Below are 13,874 nucleotides of genomic sequence, written 5' to 3'. Positions count from 1 at the left end.
AACAGAGAGAGACATGTCTTGACTCTCTCTCTAGGGCCCCGATCCCACAGGCCAATATCGCACATACTGAAGCAAATTCAGCTCACCTTTTCTGAGGCGAGTGGGCTGCAGCATCTGGACAAGTATTTCACCAAGGTTGAGTGAGACATACCCAGTAAATCCAACAAAGAGGACACTGGCCTGAACAAAAGCAGGGAAAGACAAGATGGCACATGCAGAGGTAATGAGTGCCCCCGCTTTCACTGAACACCAGTTTCTCAATTTGCCACCACCGTCACCACAGCATTTGAACCTAGACAGGAAATAGCTGAGCAACTCACTAACATGGGAACTTTGTTGACTGATACACTCGTTAGAATTGGTGAAGTAGAACGAGTTTCGAAGTTAAAAGAGACGCAGGTCCTGTTGGCAAACAGTGGCAGCCTTTCAGAAACAGGTGCGTAAACAAGATGGACTACTGAAGACCGGAGAATAGGCCAGATGGGGAAACCTTCATATAGTGGGACTGCATGAGGCTCTCCCTGCACAGAATCTAAGGCCGTTACTTGAATGCTGGCTTTTCACCTAGTTTGCCATAATAAACCTCATTGGGCCACCACCGACTTGGTCATCAACAGGAGGGCTCAGGAGGCCTCATGGGTCATAGTTAAATTCATAATTATGTTCATAAAATGGAAGTACTACGCAGTTTTCGGAAGACGAAGAAGAATACCTTGCAATATGAGGACACACCTATATAATCTTTCCTGACTATTCCATAACATTGCAAGAGAGAGATGTAAATTTACTCCTAACTGTGCATGTGTCATGAACGTGGTTCCTGGTTTATGTGATTATCCCGCTGTGTTCAAACTACTGCTTAATGGACAGTGGAGTAAATTTGGAGACAGTTCAGCAATGTGTAGCCACTTTACCACAACCTTCAACTGCAAATAATGAATGATAATTGAGACATTGGCAGATGGACAGTTCTTATGGGTCACACGTTACTGAAGTTATGGTAATCAGCCATCTTTATATTTTGTATTACTGCTGCAGTATGCTATTATTTAGAACCAACTTGAGTGGATAGTCGTGGGTGAGGGCCCTAGCATTGAAGTGCTGTCCCCTTGATCCTGCTTTATAGTGAGAGAGATGCTATGGGTTACCATATCTTTCTTGGGTTAGGGGTGGAGGGTGGGTTTGGATTATGTAAGAATGGAAGGGAATTCAGGCATTTAATTTGAGATTCACTTCTTCATTAACAAATTTACAAATTGTACATTACACCAGGACCAAGTTGTGGCTTGGGTGAGGCTGGGCACTTTGGCCATTTTTCAAGTAAGAATGGAGTTAGACCATTCTGACATGCAGAATTTTAACTTGAAATGTGTGTGTGTGGGGGGTATTTCCTCCTCAATATAATGTGCAATGATACTTACAGAGCTGAAGCGTAAAGGGGCAGATATTGCCAGCCTTCAAAAAACACGCTGAGCTATGAGGAGCATGCTAAACTTCAACGGGTCTGGGTAGGAGACTTCTCATTTGTCTCCTCTGGAAGTAGGAGGGGAGGGATAGCAATTTTGATTCACAGATTATTGGCCTGCACTTCGGAAGTGGTTCTGAAGGGGGATAAAGTCAGATATATTCTAGTGAAGTTATGGTTGCAGGACAGAGAGTATATTATTGAATGTATATGGTCCCACGCCTTTTGAGGCTAAATTCTATCCTCCTTTGCTAGTTCGCTTATTACCATTTCAACATAAAGACTAATTGTGTTGGGTGATATGAACCTGATAGCTGACCCAGAGTTAGATAGCATCGGCACATGTCAGACACTCTAAGGGACCTAGAACTGGAACAGGGACCATGATTTCCTTTGTAAGTCCCTAGACCTGGTGAATGCCTGGAGATTGTTCACCCTGAAGACCTAGAATACACGCACAGGTTGCGAGCGCATGATATACTAACCAGTTTGGATCACATATTAATCACTAGTAACCTTTTTACAGCAGTCAGGCAGGGTGACAATAGGGCCTGAAATAACCTCAGATCATGCAGTGGTCTGGATGGACTTGGAGGCAGCATACTATTACCAAACTGATGTGGGGTGGCACTTTCCAAGCTATCTGGCTCATAAAAAGGACTTTCAGACTTATCTCGCACTCAGTGGGATTTTTTTTTAACACAATGCCCAGCATTAGATAATCTGTCTTTGTTTAGAAGTATAACAAAGGTGGTGATGAGAAGATGAATCATAGCATGTGTAGCTGCTAGGCGTTAAAACTTGCAGCTTCCATTAAAACCTAGAACTGCAATTGCAGAAAGTAAAGTGTGCATATATACGTACTTCACAACGCAAGAGGAATATCTATCTGCACAGATAGCCATAAATGTACTCATACATGAGCATATGCAGCAGAGTTTAATTTTTCAGAAATACCGCTTTCACAAATATGGAAATAAGTCAGGCAAGTTGATGGCTCGGTTGGTTAAAGTTGGGGAGGTACATGTACCGTGGGGAATCTGTGTGACAGTACTGGTGCTTGGTTAATCGACAAGATAAAATAGCAGTTATATTTGTTGAACAAGTCTTTACATGGAGAGTGGCCTGTGTCAGAGGAGCATGTAATACTTAGATCGTGCACAGTTACCTAAACTCACTGAGGCTGACCACCCAAGCACTCAACAGTCGGCTAAAGAACTGCAATATCAGTCAAAAAGTTGAGGCCCTGTTCCCACCTTCAGTGGACATTTTTACTGGAGAATATCACAAGTTGTTGCCGCAACTCTTAGGTCTCTTTCTATCCTATTACCAAACAATAGTGTACATATGTATGTATATTCCCATGGCATGAAAATCTAGCTTCATAATTAATACATAAATCAGATAAACCTAGAGATGAAAGCAAAGCATATAGGCCAGTCAAACGCCTGGCTGAGTTTATGGCATGCCTGGTTGATTCACTGCAAGTTGGTTTATCCAAAATCGGCAATTGGTGTTAAATACAGGACAAATACTATTAGGAATGTACCACTGTCCGCCAGCAGAGATCCAAGCTGTATGGTGATCTTGTACACGGCAGAGGCATTATTGACCAGCGTACATGACAGCACTTAATAGTAAGGTCCCTCACACATGTTGAGAGTGCATGGCTGGTTTTACAGGCAGTGGTACCTCGTATAGTAATCTCAGGTGCAATTATTTGTGATTGGGACATGTACGTCTCCTTTACCTATACAGCGTGGGAGCGTCAGGGATGCCCCCTTTCTCCACTCATATTTGCGCTCTCTTTAGAACCACTCCTGAAGGTGATGAATACCTCATCTGATATACAGGACTTAACTCTTAAAGGTTATACAGTGAAAGCATTGGCATATGCAGATGACATAATTGTGCTGCAAAAATCTCCCCAGGAATCTCTTTCCCACTATTATCTCTCCTAACCCAATTTGGGAGTATTTAAGACTTCATCTTAATTGCAATAAATCTAAAGTGTTACCCATTGTCATTGGAGGTGAAAGAGCGTCGGTGTTAGACCCCCTTCCTCTTAAGTGGGACGAGATGGCTCTCAGATATCTGGGAGTTCAAATACCAGAGACCTAACCACTTTATACCCATGTAATGTATTATCATTGTTGGAGATTACAAGGTCAAAGTTCCAGATGTGGGAAGTGTATCCGTTGACTACTTGGGGCGACTCCACTTATTAAACATGTTGTTGGCCCAAAGTGGCTTTATACTTTTCAATGCTCCCTTTATATCTTAAGTCCAAGGACGAGCACACACTTCATAAGCTGTTGCAACAATATACTATGGAAGGCAAGGTGGCCTGTCTGTCCATGGCATTAATACAAACTCCAGAGGTACACGGTGAGATGAGTTTTTTAATATCAAAATATTTCACCATAGCTTGTGGGCTGTGCCACATAAATAATTGGTTACAGAACCAAAGAACACTTCTCATTAAGGATAGAAACAACATTGAAATCAGACCATACATTTTAGTCATATTTTAACACAAGATCCTAAGGTGCCAGCTAACAACCTTTGCTCATTATCCTATATATAAAGTTGCATGAGCAGTATGGAGTTTGGCGTTTTGGTATTCTGTTGCCACCATTTTCTCAGCGTCTGTGACTCATACTTGTCAATCTGTAATAACCCGGCTTCCTCAGCTATCCTCCAGACCATTCAAGATGCTTGGGTTTTGCACTCCACCAGCAGAGGGAGACTGAGAACACTAAAACTTCTTATACAAGTAGCCGTGCCGACCTTCTCCTACCCAGTATTTCTCAGTCTCAGCAGAGGGTAGAAGTGTGCAGCTTGTTGCATTGCACTAAGTCTGGTAGGCCATTGGGGTTTCTAGTTGGGTTGTAAATGTTAGAGAACCCACACTTGGATCTATTTATAGGGTGTAAGGTCCTAAGGGGATTCTTATTCCCTCTGGGGTGTCACACCCGGGTGGCCGGGTCCCTCCTCCTGTGTCTTCCTCTTGGAGGACTGCTTGACCATCGGCTACAGACCTCGTTCTGTACCCTTAACGGTTTAGGCATCAACAACGAGGTTAAAAATAAATAAATGTTTTTAAAGGCGGCTATTTTGGCCATTCTTGTGGCAGTCAGAGATAAAACGTCTTCAAGGACGTTCTTGCCTTAGGCGTTTTTGCCTATTAGTCTGTCAGAGCACAAAGCAACTGTTGATTTTAATAAGTTCGCGGCATTATGTCCTAAGCCGGCGAGGTGTCGTTTTCTGCGAAACGCGGCGTTGAAGTGAAAGGTGGCCAATGTAAATTTTGTGGGGAGCCTACGTTGTCAGCGCTCTTGCCCCCGTGCTTCCCCTGAGTCGGCGGAGGTGTTGGGCGGCGATTTGACCGAATATTCTGGGCCGGCAATGGCGGGGCCGGTTTTGGCGGGAAACACGACCATTTGGCTGCGAGTTCTCGGGTCGGCCTTGATGGAGCCGTTTTGGCGGAAGTGCGGCCCTTTTGGCTGCGCATTCTGTACCGGCGCCGGGGGACCCGTGTGTGGCGGAAGCGCACCTAGTTTAGCCGAGGATCACGCGATGGACCTGCCGCCGCAGGAGCAAGGGGGGGTCCGTCGCGGAGACGGCGGGAAGTGTTGTTGGGGCTTCAGTAGCGTTGGGGGGGGGGGGTCTGGTTTACTCCTGAATTGTTTGGTCTCTGTATAATGCATGGAGAGCTAGCCACTCTCAGGCTGTTTGTTCACCGGAGGCTGCTAGCTCAGTGGGCGTTAAGCGCCCACGGGTGGATATTTCAGAGCTATGGAGATACTTTCTCTGGTCCGAGGTTTGGAGTGACCCAGGAGGATCTCTTAGATGAGTGTGAGGATCAGGATGGCTAAGGCCTGGGGAAGATTCTTCAGTGGTTCACATTTTTCATAAGGAGGAGTTGTTTAGAGCTCATTGATCAGGTGATCTCTACTTTGAAGTTTGCTCCGGTGGCCACTCCCTCTGCGGAGGGACCCCAGGTAGATCCCTTGGTTAAGGGATACGGAGAGCCTCCCGTTCATTTCTCATGAATTCAGACATTAGAGACATGGTTTTTCAGGAATGGTCTGTGTCGGAGGCTGCTTGTAAGGTGTCTAGGGCTATGGCACGGCTGTATCCCTTGCCTCTGGAAGATTTGGCCCTGCTGAAAACCACCTACTGTGGATGCGGTGGTTACGGCAGTTACTAAGGCTACAGCCATACGGGATCCTCAGGATAGGAAGCTAGAGTCCTTTCTGAAGCGCAGCTTTGATTTGTCGGCTTTGGCCTTGCAAGCCTCTGCGTGTGGGGGCTTGGTAGCCAGAGCTTATTTCCGTTGGGCGGAGAAGCTCTTGGTTGAGCCTGCGTTAGATAGGACTGGTTTGATTCAGGAGCTGGCGAAATTGGAGATGGGGTCTTCGTTTTTGGCGGACACACTTTATGATTTGCTAAGGGCCTTCGGCTAAGAATATGGCTCTGGCGGGTGACGGCTCGCCAGGGCTCTTTGGCTTAGTGGCTGGGTGGCAGATGCGGCCTCTAAAGCAAAGTTGTGTTGTCTACCTTTCAAAGGGTCTATGTTGTTTGTAGAGGACTTGGATAAACTGATGAGTGGGTCTTGGGGATGCCAAGGTCTCAAGGTTGCCGGAGTTACGGCCTAAGTCGGCTAGTCGAGGGGGTTTGGCTAGAGGTCGGTTTAAGGACGCGAGGTGGTACAGGCGGGCAGATTTGGTCTCCTTCTAAAAGCAGTTTTTCCAGCGGATGCAGTCCTTTCGAGGAGGTCATCGAGGGAGGTCGGGACTCCTCTGGAGGTGCCGGAAATGGTAATAAGTCCTCCTTACGAAGGTGTGCGGGTCCAGCCTCTGGTGAAGGTCGGGGTGTGACTTCGTCTGTTTTATAAGGGGTGGACCCCAAATTACTTCAGATCAGTGGGTGCTGGAGGTCGTTCGCGACGGTTATGCGCTCGAGTTTGAGCACCCGCTGCTGGATCGTTTCTTCCCTCTCCTTGTCACTCTCGAGTCAAGTTAAAGGCTATTCAAGAGACTCTGGGTCGCTTAATCCAGTTGGGAGCTGTGGTACCCGTTCCTCGGCACGAGCAGGAGAATGGGTTGTTGTTCCATTTACTTTGTGGTGCCGAAGAAGGAGGGACCAGTTTCGACCCATTTTAGATCTCAAAGAGGGTCAATGGGGTGCTCAAGGTGCCATTCCTTCCGCATTGAGACTCTGCGCTCGGTCATAGTGGCTGTTTGTCAGGGAGAATTTCTCACGTCACTGGATCTCACGGAAGCGTATCTGCACATGCTGATTCGAGAGGCCCATCAGCGTTTCCTTCGTTTTGCTGTTTTAGGGAGGCACTTTCAGTTCTGTGCTCTGCCTGTTGGTCTGGCAACGGCTCCAAGCACCTTCTCCAGGATAATGGTGGTGGTAGCAGCGGCTTTGCAGAGGCAGGGAATTTTAGTGCATCCGTATCTGGATGACCTGGTTGATCCGTTCGAAGTCTTGGGCTCACAGTGTTGCAGCGACGGCTCAGGTGGTCGCATTTCTGGAATCGCTCGGATGGGTAGTGAATGTAGTCAAAAAGTCAGTTGATCCCATCGCAGAGTCTGGAGTACTTGGGAGTGCGGTTTTGACACGGCAGTGGGTCGTGTTTTTCTGCCGGTTTCTCGGATCGCCTCTCTTCAGCAGCAGCTCCGGCTGTTAGTGTCCGTTCAGAGTCCCGACGGTCGAATGTACCTTCGGGTTCTGGGCCCTCATGGCAGCGACAATAGAAGTAGTACTATGGGCCAGGGCGATATGTGTCAGCTTCAGGCGGCTCTGTTGTCCAGGTGGTCTCCTCAGGTACACAGTTGGAGTTGCGGTTGCCATTGAGGGGGGGGGGGCTCCTCGGCGCAGTCCTCCAGTGGTGGCTGTGCTCGGCCCCGTCTGAAAAAGGGCATGCCGTTGGAACCTCCTCAGTGGGTGATTCTGGTAACGGATGCCAGTCTGCTGGTCTGGGGAGCTCAGTGTCCTCGGTTGGTCCGCGCAGGGACGGTGGTCGACGGAGGAAGGCTCAGTGGTCTATCAACCGGTTGGAGACAAGGGCGATTCGGCTAGCTCTGTTGGCATTTCGCTCAAGTGTGGTCGGAAAGGCGGTAAGAGTCATGTCCAACAACGCGACAGCGGTAGTGTATGTCAACTGGCAGGGCGGTACAAAGAGTCCGCGGTTGGCAATCGATACGGCTCTGCTCATGAGTTTGGCGGAAAGGCATCTAGTACAGATTTCGGCGGCGCACGTGGCTGGGGTGGACAACGTGAATGCGAATTTTCTAAGCAGACACATGTTGGACCCCAGAGAATGGTCTCTGCACCGGTCGGTGTTTTACCAGATAGTTCTAAAGTGGGAATGCCAGTAGTGGATCTCATGGCGTCGGCACAGAAGCTCAGGTTCCTCGGTATTTCAGTTGGCGTCGGGATCCACCAGCGGAAGGGATCGATGCGTTTGTCCTTCCGTGGCCTCAGCGGGTGTTGCTGTATGTGTTTCCCCCCGTGGCCCTTGATAGGTCGAGTCCTACAGAGGGTAAAATGTCATGCGGGTCCGGTGTTGTTGGCTCCGAATTGGCCACGTCGGCCGTAGTTCGGTGATCTGATGCGCCTGTTAGAAGGCGAGCCTCTGCGGCTGGGGGGGCTCGGTGCTGTTGTGTCAGGTTCCAATTGTCATGCCGGATCCGGCTCAGTTCTCTGTTACGGTGTGGCCCTTGAGAGGGAACGGTTGAGAAGGAAAGGGTTTTCTCAGGTGATTCAGACGATGCTGCAGTCTCACAAACGTTCGACGTCTTTGGCCTATGTGCATGTGTGGCGCATATTTGAAGATTGGTGTGGGGACCGGGCGTGTGTCCCTTCAACACTTCTGTGTCGTGCATTTTAGATTTCTTGCAGGATGGTTTTGAGAAGGGCCTTTCATTGTCATCTTTGAAGGTGCAGCTGGCTGCTTTGGCGTGTTTTCGGGGTAAGGTGCAGGGCAGGTCAGTTGCATTTTTCCCCGGATGTGTTCCATTTTTTGAGGGGGGTGAAGTTGCTTCGTCCTCCTCAGTGGCCGGTAGTTCCTCCCCGGATGTGTTCCATTTTTTGAGGGGGGTGAAGTTGCTTCGTCCTCCTCAGAGGCCGGTAGTTCCTCAGTGGGATCTTAATATCGTTCTTGACTCTTTGGCGGGTTCTCCTTTTGAGCCACTATGAAGGTGGTCTTTTGGTAGCTATATCGTCGGCTTCCGGATTTCGGAACTTCAGGCTCTTTCATGTAGGCCTCCGTTTCTGTGGTTTTCTAAGGAAAAGGTTTCGCTGCGTCCAGTCCCTTCGTTTTTGCCTAGGTGGTATCCTCCTTCATGTCAATCAGGTGATTTTGTTGCCGGTCTTGGGGGACCGGACGGGGGATGCTTTTCAGCGTCGTTTGGCGAAATTGGATGTGCGCAGAGTGTTGAAGGTTTACTTGCGCAGGTCGGAGGAATTTAGGTCTTCGGACAGTCCTTCATGGGGGGCCCAAGAAGGGAGCGGCTGCTTCTAAGGCATCTATAGCTCGGTGGTTGAAGGATGCCATCTCTCTTCAGCTTACATATTGCATGCTGTACGGTGCCGGTGGGGCTCAAGGCACATTCCACTAGGGGGGATGTCTGCTTCTTGGGCAGAGAGTAGTTTTGTTCCACCGGTGGACATTTGTAGAGTGGCGTGTGTGGTCCTCCCTGCATTCTTTTGTCAACATTACAGAGTGGATGTACAGACAAGGGAGAATGCCAGTTTTGGAGCTGCAGTCCTGTCTTCTGGGCTTCGCAGGTCCCACCCATAGATGTGTTTACTGCTTTGGTACGTCCCAAGCGTCTTAAACGGTCTGGAGGATTGCTGAGGAAGGTGGAAATTAGGCCTTACCTGCTAATTTTATTTCCTCTAGATCCTCCAGACCGTTCAAGAGCCCACCCAGTTTATCGGACAGTTCAGTATATTTTCTTTAGACTTCAGTTGCTGATGTTTCTAGTAGCTCCTGTGATTTGGGTCCTGGAGTTTTACTAAGGGCAGTTTGTGGTACCGTTTGTGCCCATCTGCATTGAATTCCCCTGTCTTAAGGGGAGGAGATCTGAGTGTGATTCAGTGGTTTTGTTTAGGTGGAGGTGTTTTGTTCCTGTGCTTTGTTACTGTTTTACTGGTTAGGAGAAGGTCTTCACAGGCTACTTGTATAAGAAGTTTTAGAGTTCTCAATCTCCCTCTGCTGGTAGGAGTGCATAACCCAAGCGTCTTGAACGGTCTGGAGGATCTAGAGGAAAGAAAATTAGCAGTAAGGCCTAATTTCACCTTTTCCCACTAGGTTTGGGGACAGTGTGTTTTTACCCAATGGGCTAAAAAGGGGTTGCAGTACCTGCTTCAGGTGCTCAGTGTTGAAGGTCATATGAGGCCCTTTGCTGAAACTGTCAAGAATATCACTTGCCTCCCACACACCACTTTTCATATTTGCAACTAAACCACTGTGTATCTTCTTTTGACTGGACAGACTGACAGAAGATGTTCAGGAAACATTGCCAGAGTGTATACTTAGGAGCGCAGTTAGCAATTCCGTTGGCTTTTCTTCATCAGCACCTTAAGGACACGACTTGTGACTTAGATTATAAGAAACTAGTAGCACTATGGGAAATAGATCTTCAATGTGCCCTTACATCACAACACTTATGGACTTTTTATACAAGGGATTTATAAAAGACACAAAGCTGAAAATCTGCGTGAGATATAAATTTGCTTTGTGGATGCATATCTCTCTGTCCAGAGCATTTAAAGCAACCATTGCTCAAAATACAGCTTAACTGAAATGTAACTGGCCTAATGTGACACTTGAACACCAATTTTGGTCCTGTATTGCAATGAGAAACTTTTGGCAATTTGGAACTTCTCTATTACGAAAGACCTCTTTTTGAAACTTATACATACACAGCCTCAATACCCACTGGATTTAAACCCTTTCATAATTATGCATAACTTCTGGAATAAAGTCAGTTCTGCTTAGCTGACTTGGAGGATCGTGAACCTCGCTTTCAGATCTGGAGGTCTCTTATTGCAACAAATGCGGTTGGAGAGGCATGGGATTCACTCTCTGGACAGTGGACCTGGCAAGCTTTTTCAAGACACATGGGAGCCTTTTAAGCTTACACTCTCTCCGTAGTCTCTCATTAAATGGTTGATAGCTGATGTGTTTCTGGTATGCACGTGTGATGGAGTGTAGATTATTGGGAGGGTATTTAGGTGGAGAGGGGTCTTCGGGGTCCTTGTTTGGTTGGGTATCTGTGATTTTTGTATTGCATCAAAACTGATTGATTCTGTTTTGTCTTTTACTTACCATTGCTAATAAACAGATTTCAAGAATAAAATTTCCTCCTTCATTTTTCTGTTCCCTAAGAAGATTGTAGGTAATCCTACAGTGAACTACATCCTGCCTATGCAGCCATAGGATGTGGCTGCAATGACAGTATGCTTGATGAGAAAAAAAAACTGTACCTTACGAGGTAAATAATGCAGTAGTACTCTAGAAAGTTTTCTAAGTTGGTTAAAAGTACTGATCAGAAATGAAACTGAACTTTGGCAGATGGGCTCTGCTCTGAACATTATTTGACACTTATGTATCCCATAGGCAGAGGATGCTCATGCCGTGGCTAAGAAACAACTGGAGAAAGAGACGTTGGCACGTGTGGACCTGGAGAATCGCTGCCAGAGCCTGCAGGAAGAGCTGGAGTTCAGGAAGAATATATTTGAGGAGGTACTAATGCTCACACAAGGCTCTGCAGGAGTCAGAGTAATTGTTTCAGCTAAGACTGGATTTCCTAAGTGAAACGCCTTTACTTTCATTTCCCAGATCTAGATGGGATGGAGTTGGCTTCATCAGCAACTCAGTAGTTGGGGAGTAAGACTAGTGCCAGGCAGATTTCTACAGTCCATATCCAGGAAATGGCAAGGACAGATCAAGATCAAGTATGCATATGTTAAACTCATAGCATATAGTATAATGCATTATTTCTTGTTGGGCAGAGTTGGTGAACCATGCAGGTCTTTACTATGTTACAGATAATGCTGAGCTGTCTGAAAGCTGTTACGTTGCTACTACAGTCCTAAAATGTTAGCCGTGAACCCCAATCTCTGAAAATATCTCTCTGTTAATATATGCAGGAATCACGGGAGACCAGGAAGCGGCATGAGCGACGTTTGGTGGAAGTGGACACTGGTCGGCAGTATGAGTACGATTCCAAACTTGCCCAAGCCTTAGAAGAGCTAAGAAACCAACACGATGAGCAGGTCAAAATGTATAAGACTGAGTTGGAGCAAACATACCAAGCGAAGGTAGGCCTGGAAATGGGAATTAGGCTCCATCAGTATTACCTAGCACTTTCTATCCCAATGGGATTCTATCATGTTTTACTATGTACACCATTTTAGACCGAGACACTCCTCAGCGTTGGTTTGTTAGATTGCAACAGCATGGTGATATGCGATGACTACTGATATAGACCAGACATGGCATGCTAAATACATAAAAGATGGCAGCTCTAAAGTTCTGTTGTCTTGATTGCCTGTAGTTACATCTAGTATACTATTATTCTCCTCAATTGTCATGACCTGTGAGCACAGCCACTTGAAAAGTGTAATTGAAATCCACAGCTTCAGTCTGGAAACTATATTCTCCTGAACAGTCCATAATAAGGCTGATTCATTCTTTGTTAGGACTGAGACCAGCATCAAATATGTAGCTTTCTGCTCCAGATCCAGTCAGTCACTTCTCTGGTTTCCCATCAGTGTCTCAAAGCATTGAGATACAGTGTCTTGTAAAAGTCTTCACACTTTTTTATTTTTTTTTATATTTTTTACATTCCATAGCGTCCCACAGATCAATCCAGAGACGAGTGGGTTATGTCCCCCTACCAGCAGGTGGAGATAGAGAGAACTTCAGAGTCTTACTATATGTGGACCTGTGCAGCCAGCTTAATCTCAGTGTGTATTCTCTATCTCAGCAGGTGGATGGACATATCCTGTGCAGCTCTCTGGATTGGAAGCTCCTAGCCTGTTCCCTCAGGATTAGTTGAGCTAGGGATTCATGGCCAGGTTAAGCCAGTAAGGGATACACCTGGTGGTGCCAGGTCCCTCCCCTACCCCTTTCCTGTCTCCATGCTTTGGTGGCATTCCTTGGCTCTTCGTTTCGGATTCTCCCTGACACTCCTGCCTCTTAAAAAAAAAAAAAAAAAAGACGCACAGAGCGGAAAGAAGTAGCAGAGATTTAGTAAGGACATTCAGCTCCGTGCTGGGACACAGCAGAGGTTGGTAATTTTCCTGCCTTTGGGCGCTGTTTTCTGCTTTTATATGAGGTGAGTGCCATTTTCTTCTTTTATCGTTGGGAGCGGTTCATTCAGCCCTGAGCACAGAGATGTTTTATTTCGCTGTTTGGGAGCTAGCAGGGGCACTTTATTTCAGTGCGCCGTTATTCTTGGCATATTTCAGTGCGCCGTTGTGCTTGACAGTCCGTGCTGTAGTTTTGGCGGGCTCTCGCCATCGCTGACGCCATCTTGTGCTGGGGCTTACTTCGTGGTGCTCTGCCTTCAGGTACTTTTACGTTTCGCTGGTCAGGCTGGCCTTCGGTTTCCCTGGAAGCGTGCTCAGAGTTCTAGCGGAGGTTCTCGGGCTCAGGGTGATAGGATTTTTTCCGACCCGACTTCTGATCGTCGGCTGACCTGGCGAGGGGGGAGGGGAACGTTTGTTCTACACCCCTCTCCCCTGTCTTTTTTCTTGATGAACTCTGGGTTTCTGGAGTGTTTGGCCCTTTTTTGGTGACAATTGCCTTTCTTCCGCTGTGTAACGGTTGCGGTGAGGGCATTTCGGGAGCAGCACCTCGTTTTACTCATGGAACGACTCAGGTCATGGGTAACGTGGCTGGTGCCTTTTTGGCTTCCTAGTTTAGGAGCAGCATTTTTTAGCAGCAGGGGAACGCTTTCATAGAGTAAAACTGCTATTGTTCGCTGTCTGGATTTGCCTTGGGCTCTCACTAGCCATGCACGTTCCCGGCCTTTCTTTCAGTGTGATATGGGGCACTTTTACCTCACTTCTGCTGCTGGGTTGATTCAGGATTTCTCTCCTATGGCCTAGTGTAGCGAATTCAAGTTTGTTTTTTTCTGTAGGGGGTGAAGTTTTATTTTCTCAGAGGACAAGCAGGCTGCTTGTTCTCACGACTGGGTGACGTCCGCGGCAGCCCCCACCAACCGGAAAAGGCTTCGCGGGACGGTCGGCACGCAGGGCACGCCCACCGCGCATGCGCGGGCCGTCTTCCCGCCCGTGCGCGACCGCTCCCGCCAGTTCCTTTTTTTTCCGCGTCTGGAGAGAGTTGTGGTTTTGCCGCTCTCTCTGTTTTCAGCCGCCG

General features: G+C 47.4%; 1 protein-coding gene across 2 annotated transcripts in view; it reads left to right on the top strand.

Moving 5' to 3' along the window:
- The window catches only part of LMNB2 (lamin B2), a 250,862-nt gene that overhangs the window by 75,942 nt on the left and 161,046 nt on the right, over positions 1–13,874 (top strand). For both annotated transcript variants that reach the window (XM_030220310.1, XM_030220309.1), the window contains 2 exons: positions 11,106–11,231; positions 11,639–11,809. In XM_030220310.1, coding sequence (XP_030076170.1) covers positions 11,106–11,231; positions 11,639–11,809 — 297 coding nt within the window. The remainder of the gene's footprint in view (positions 1–11,105; positions 11,232–11,638; positions 11,810–13,874) is intronic.

Source organism: Microcaecilia unicolor, chromosome 11, assembly GCF_901765095.1.
Source record: "Microcaecilia unicolor chromosome 11, aMicUni1.1, whole genome shotgun sequence".
Lineage (NCBI taxonomy): Eukaryota > Metazoa > Chordata > Amphibia > Gymnophiona > Siphonopidae > Microcaecilia > Microcaecilia unicolor.
This window is presented reverse-complemented; position numbering and strand designations above follow the sequence as displayed.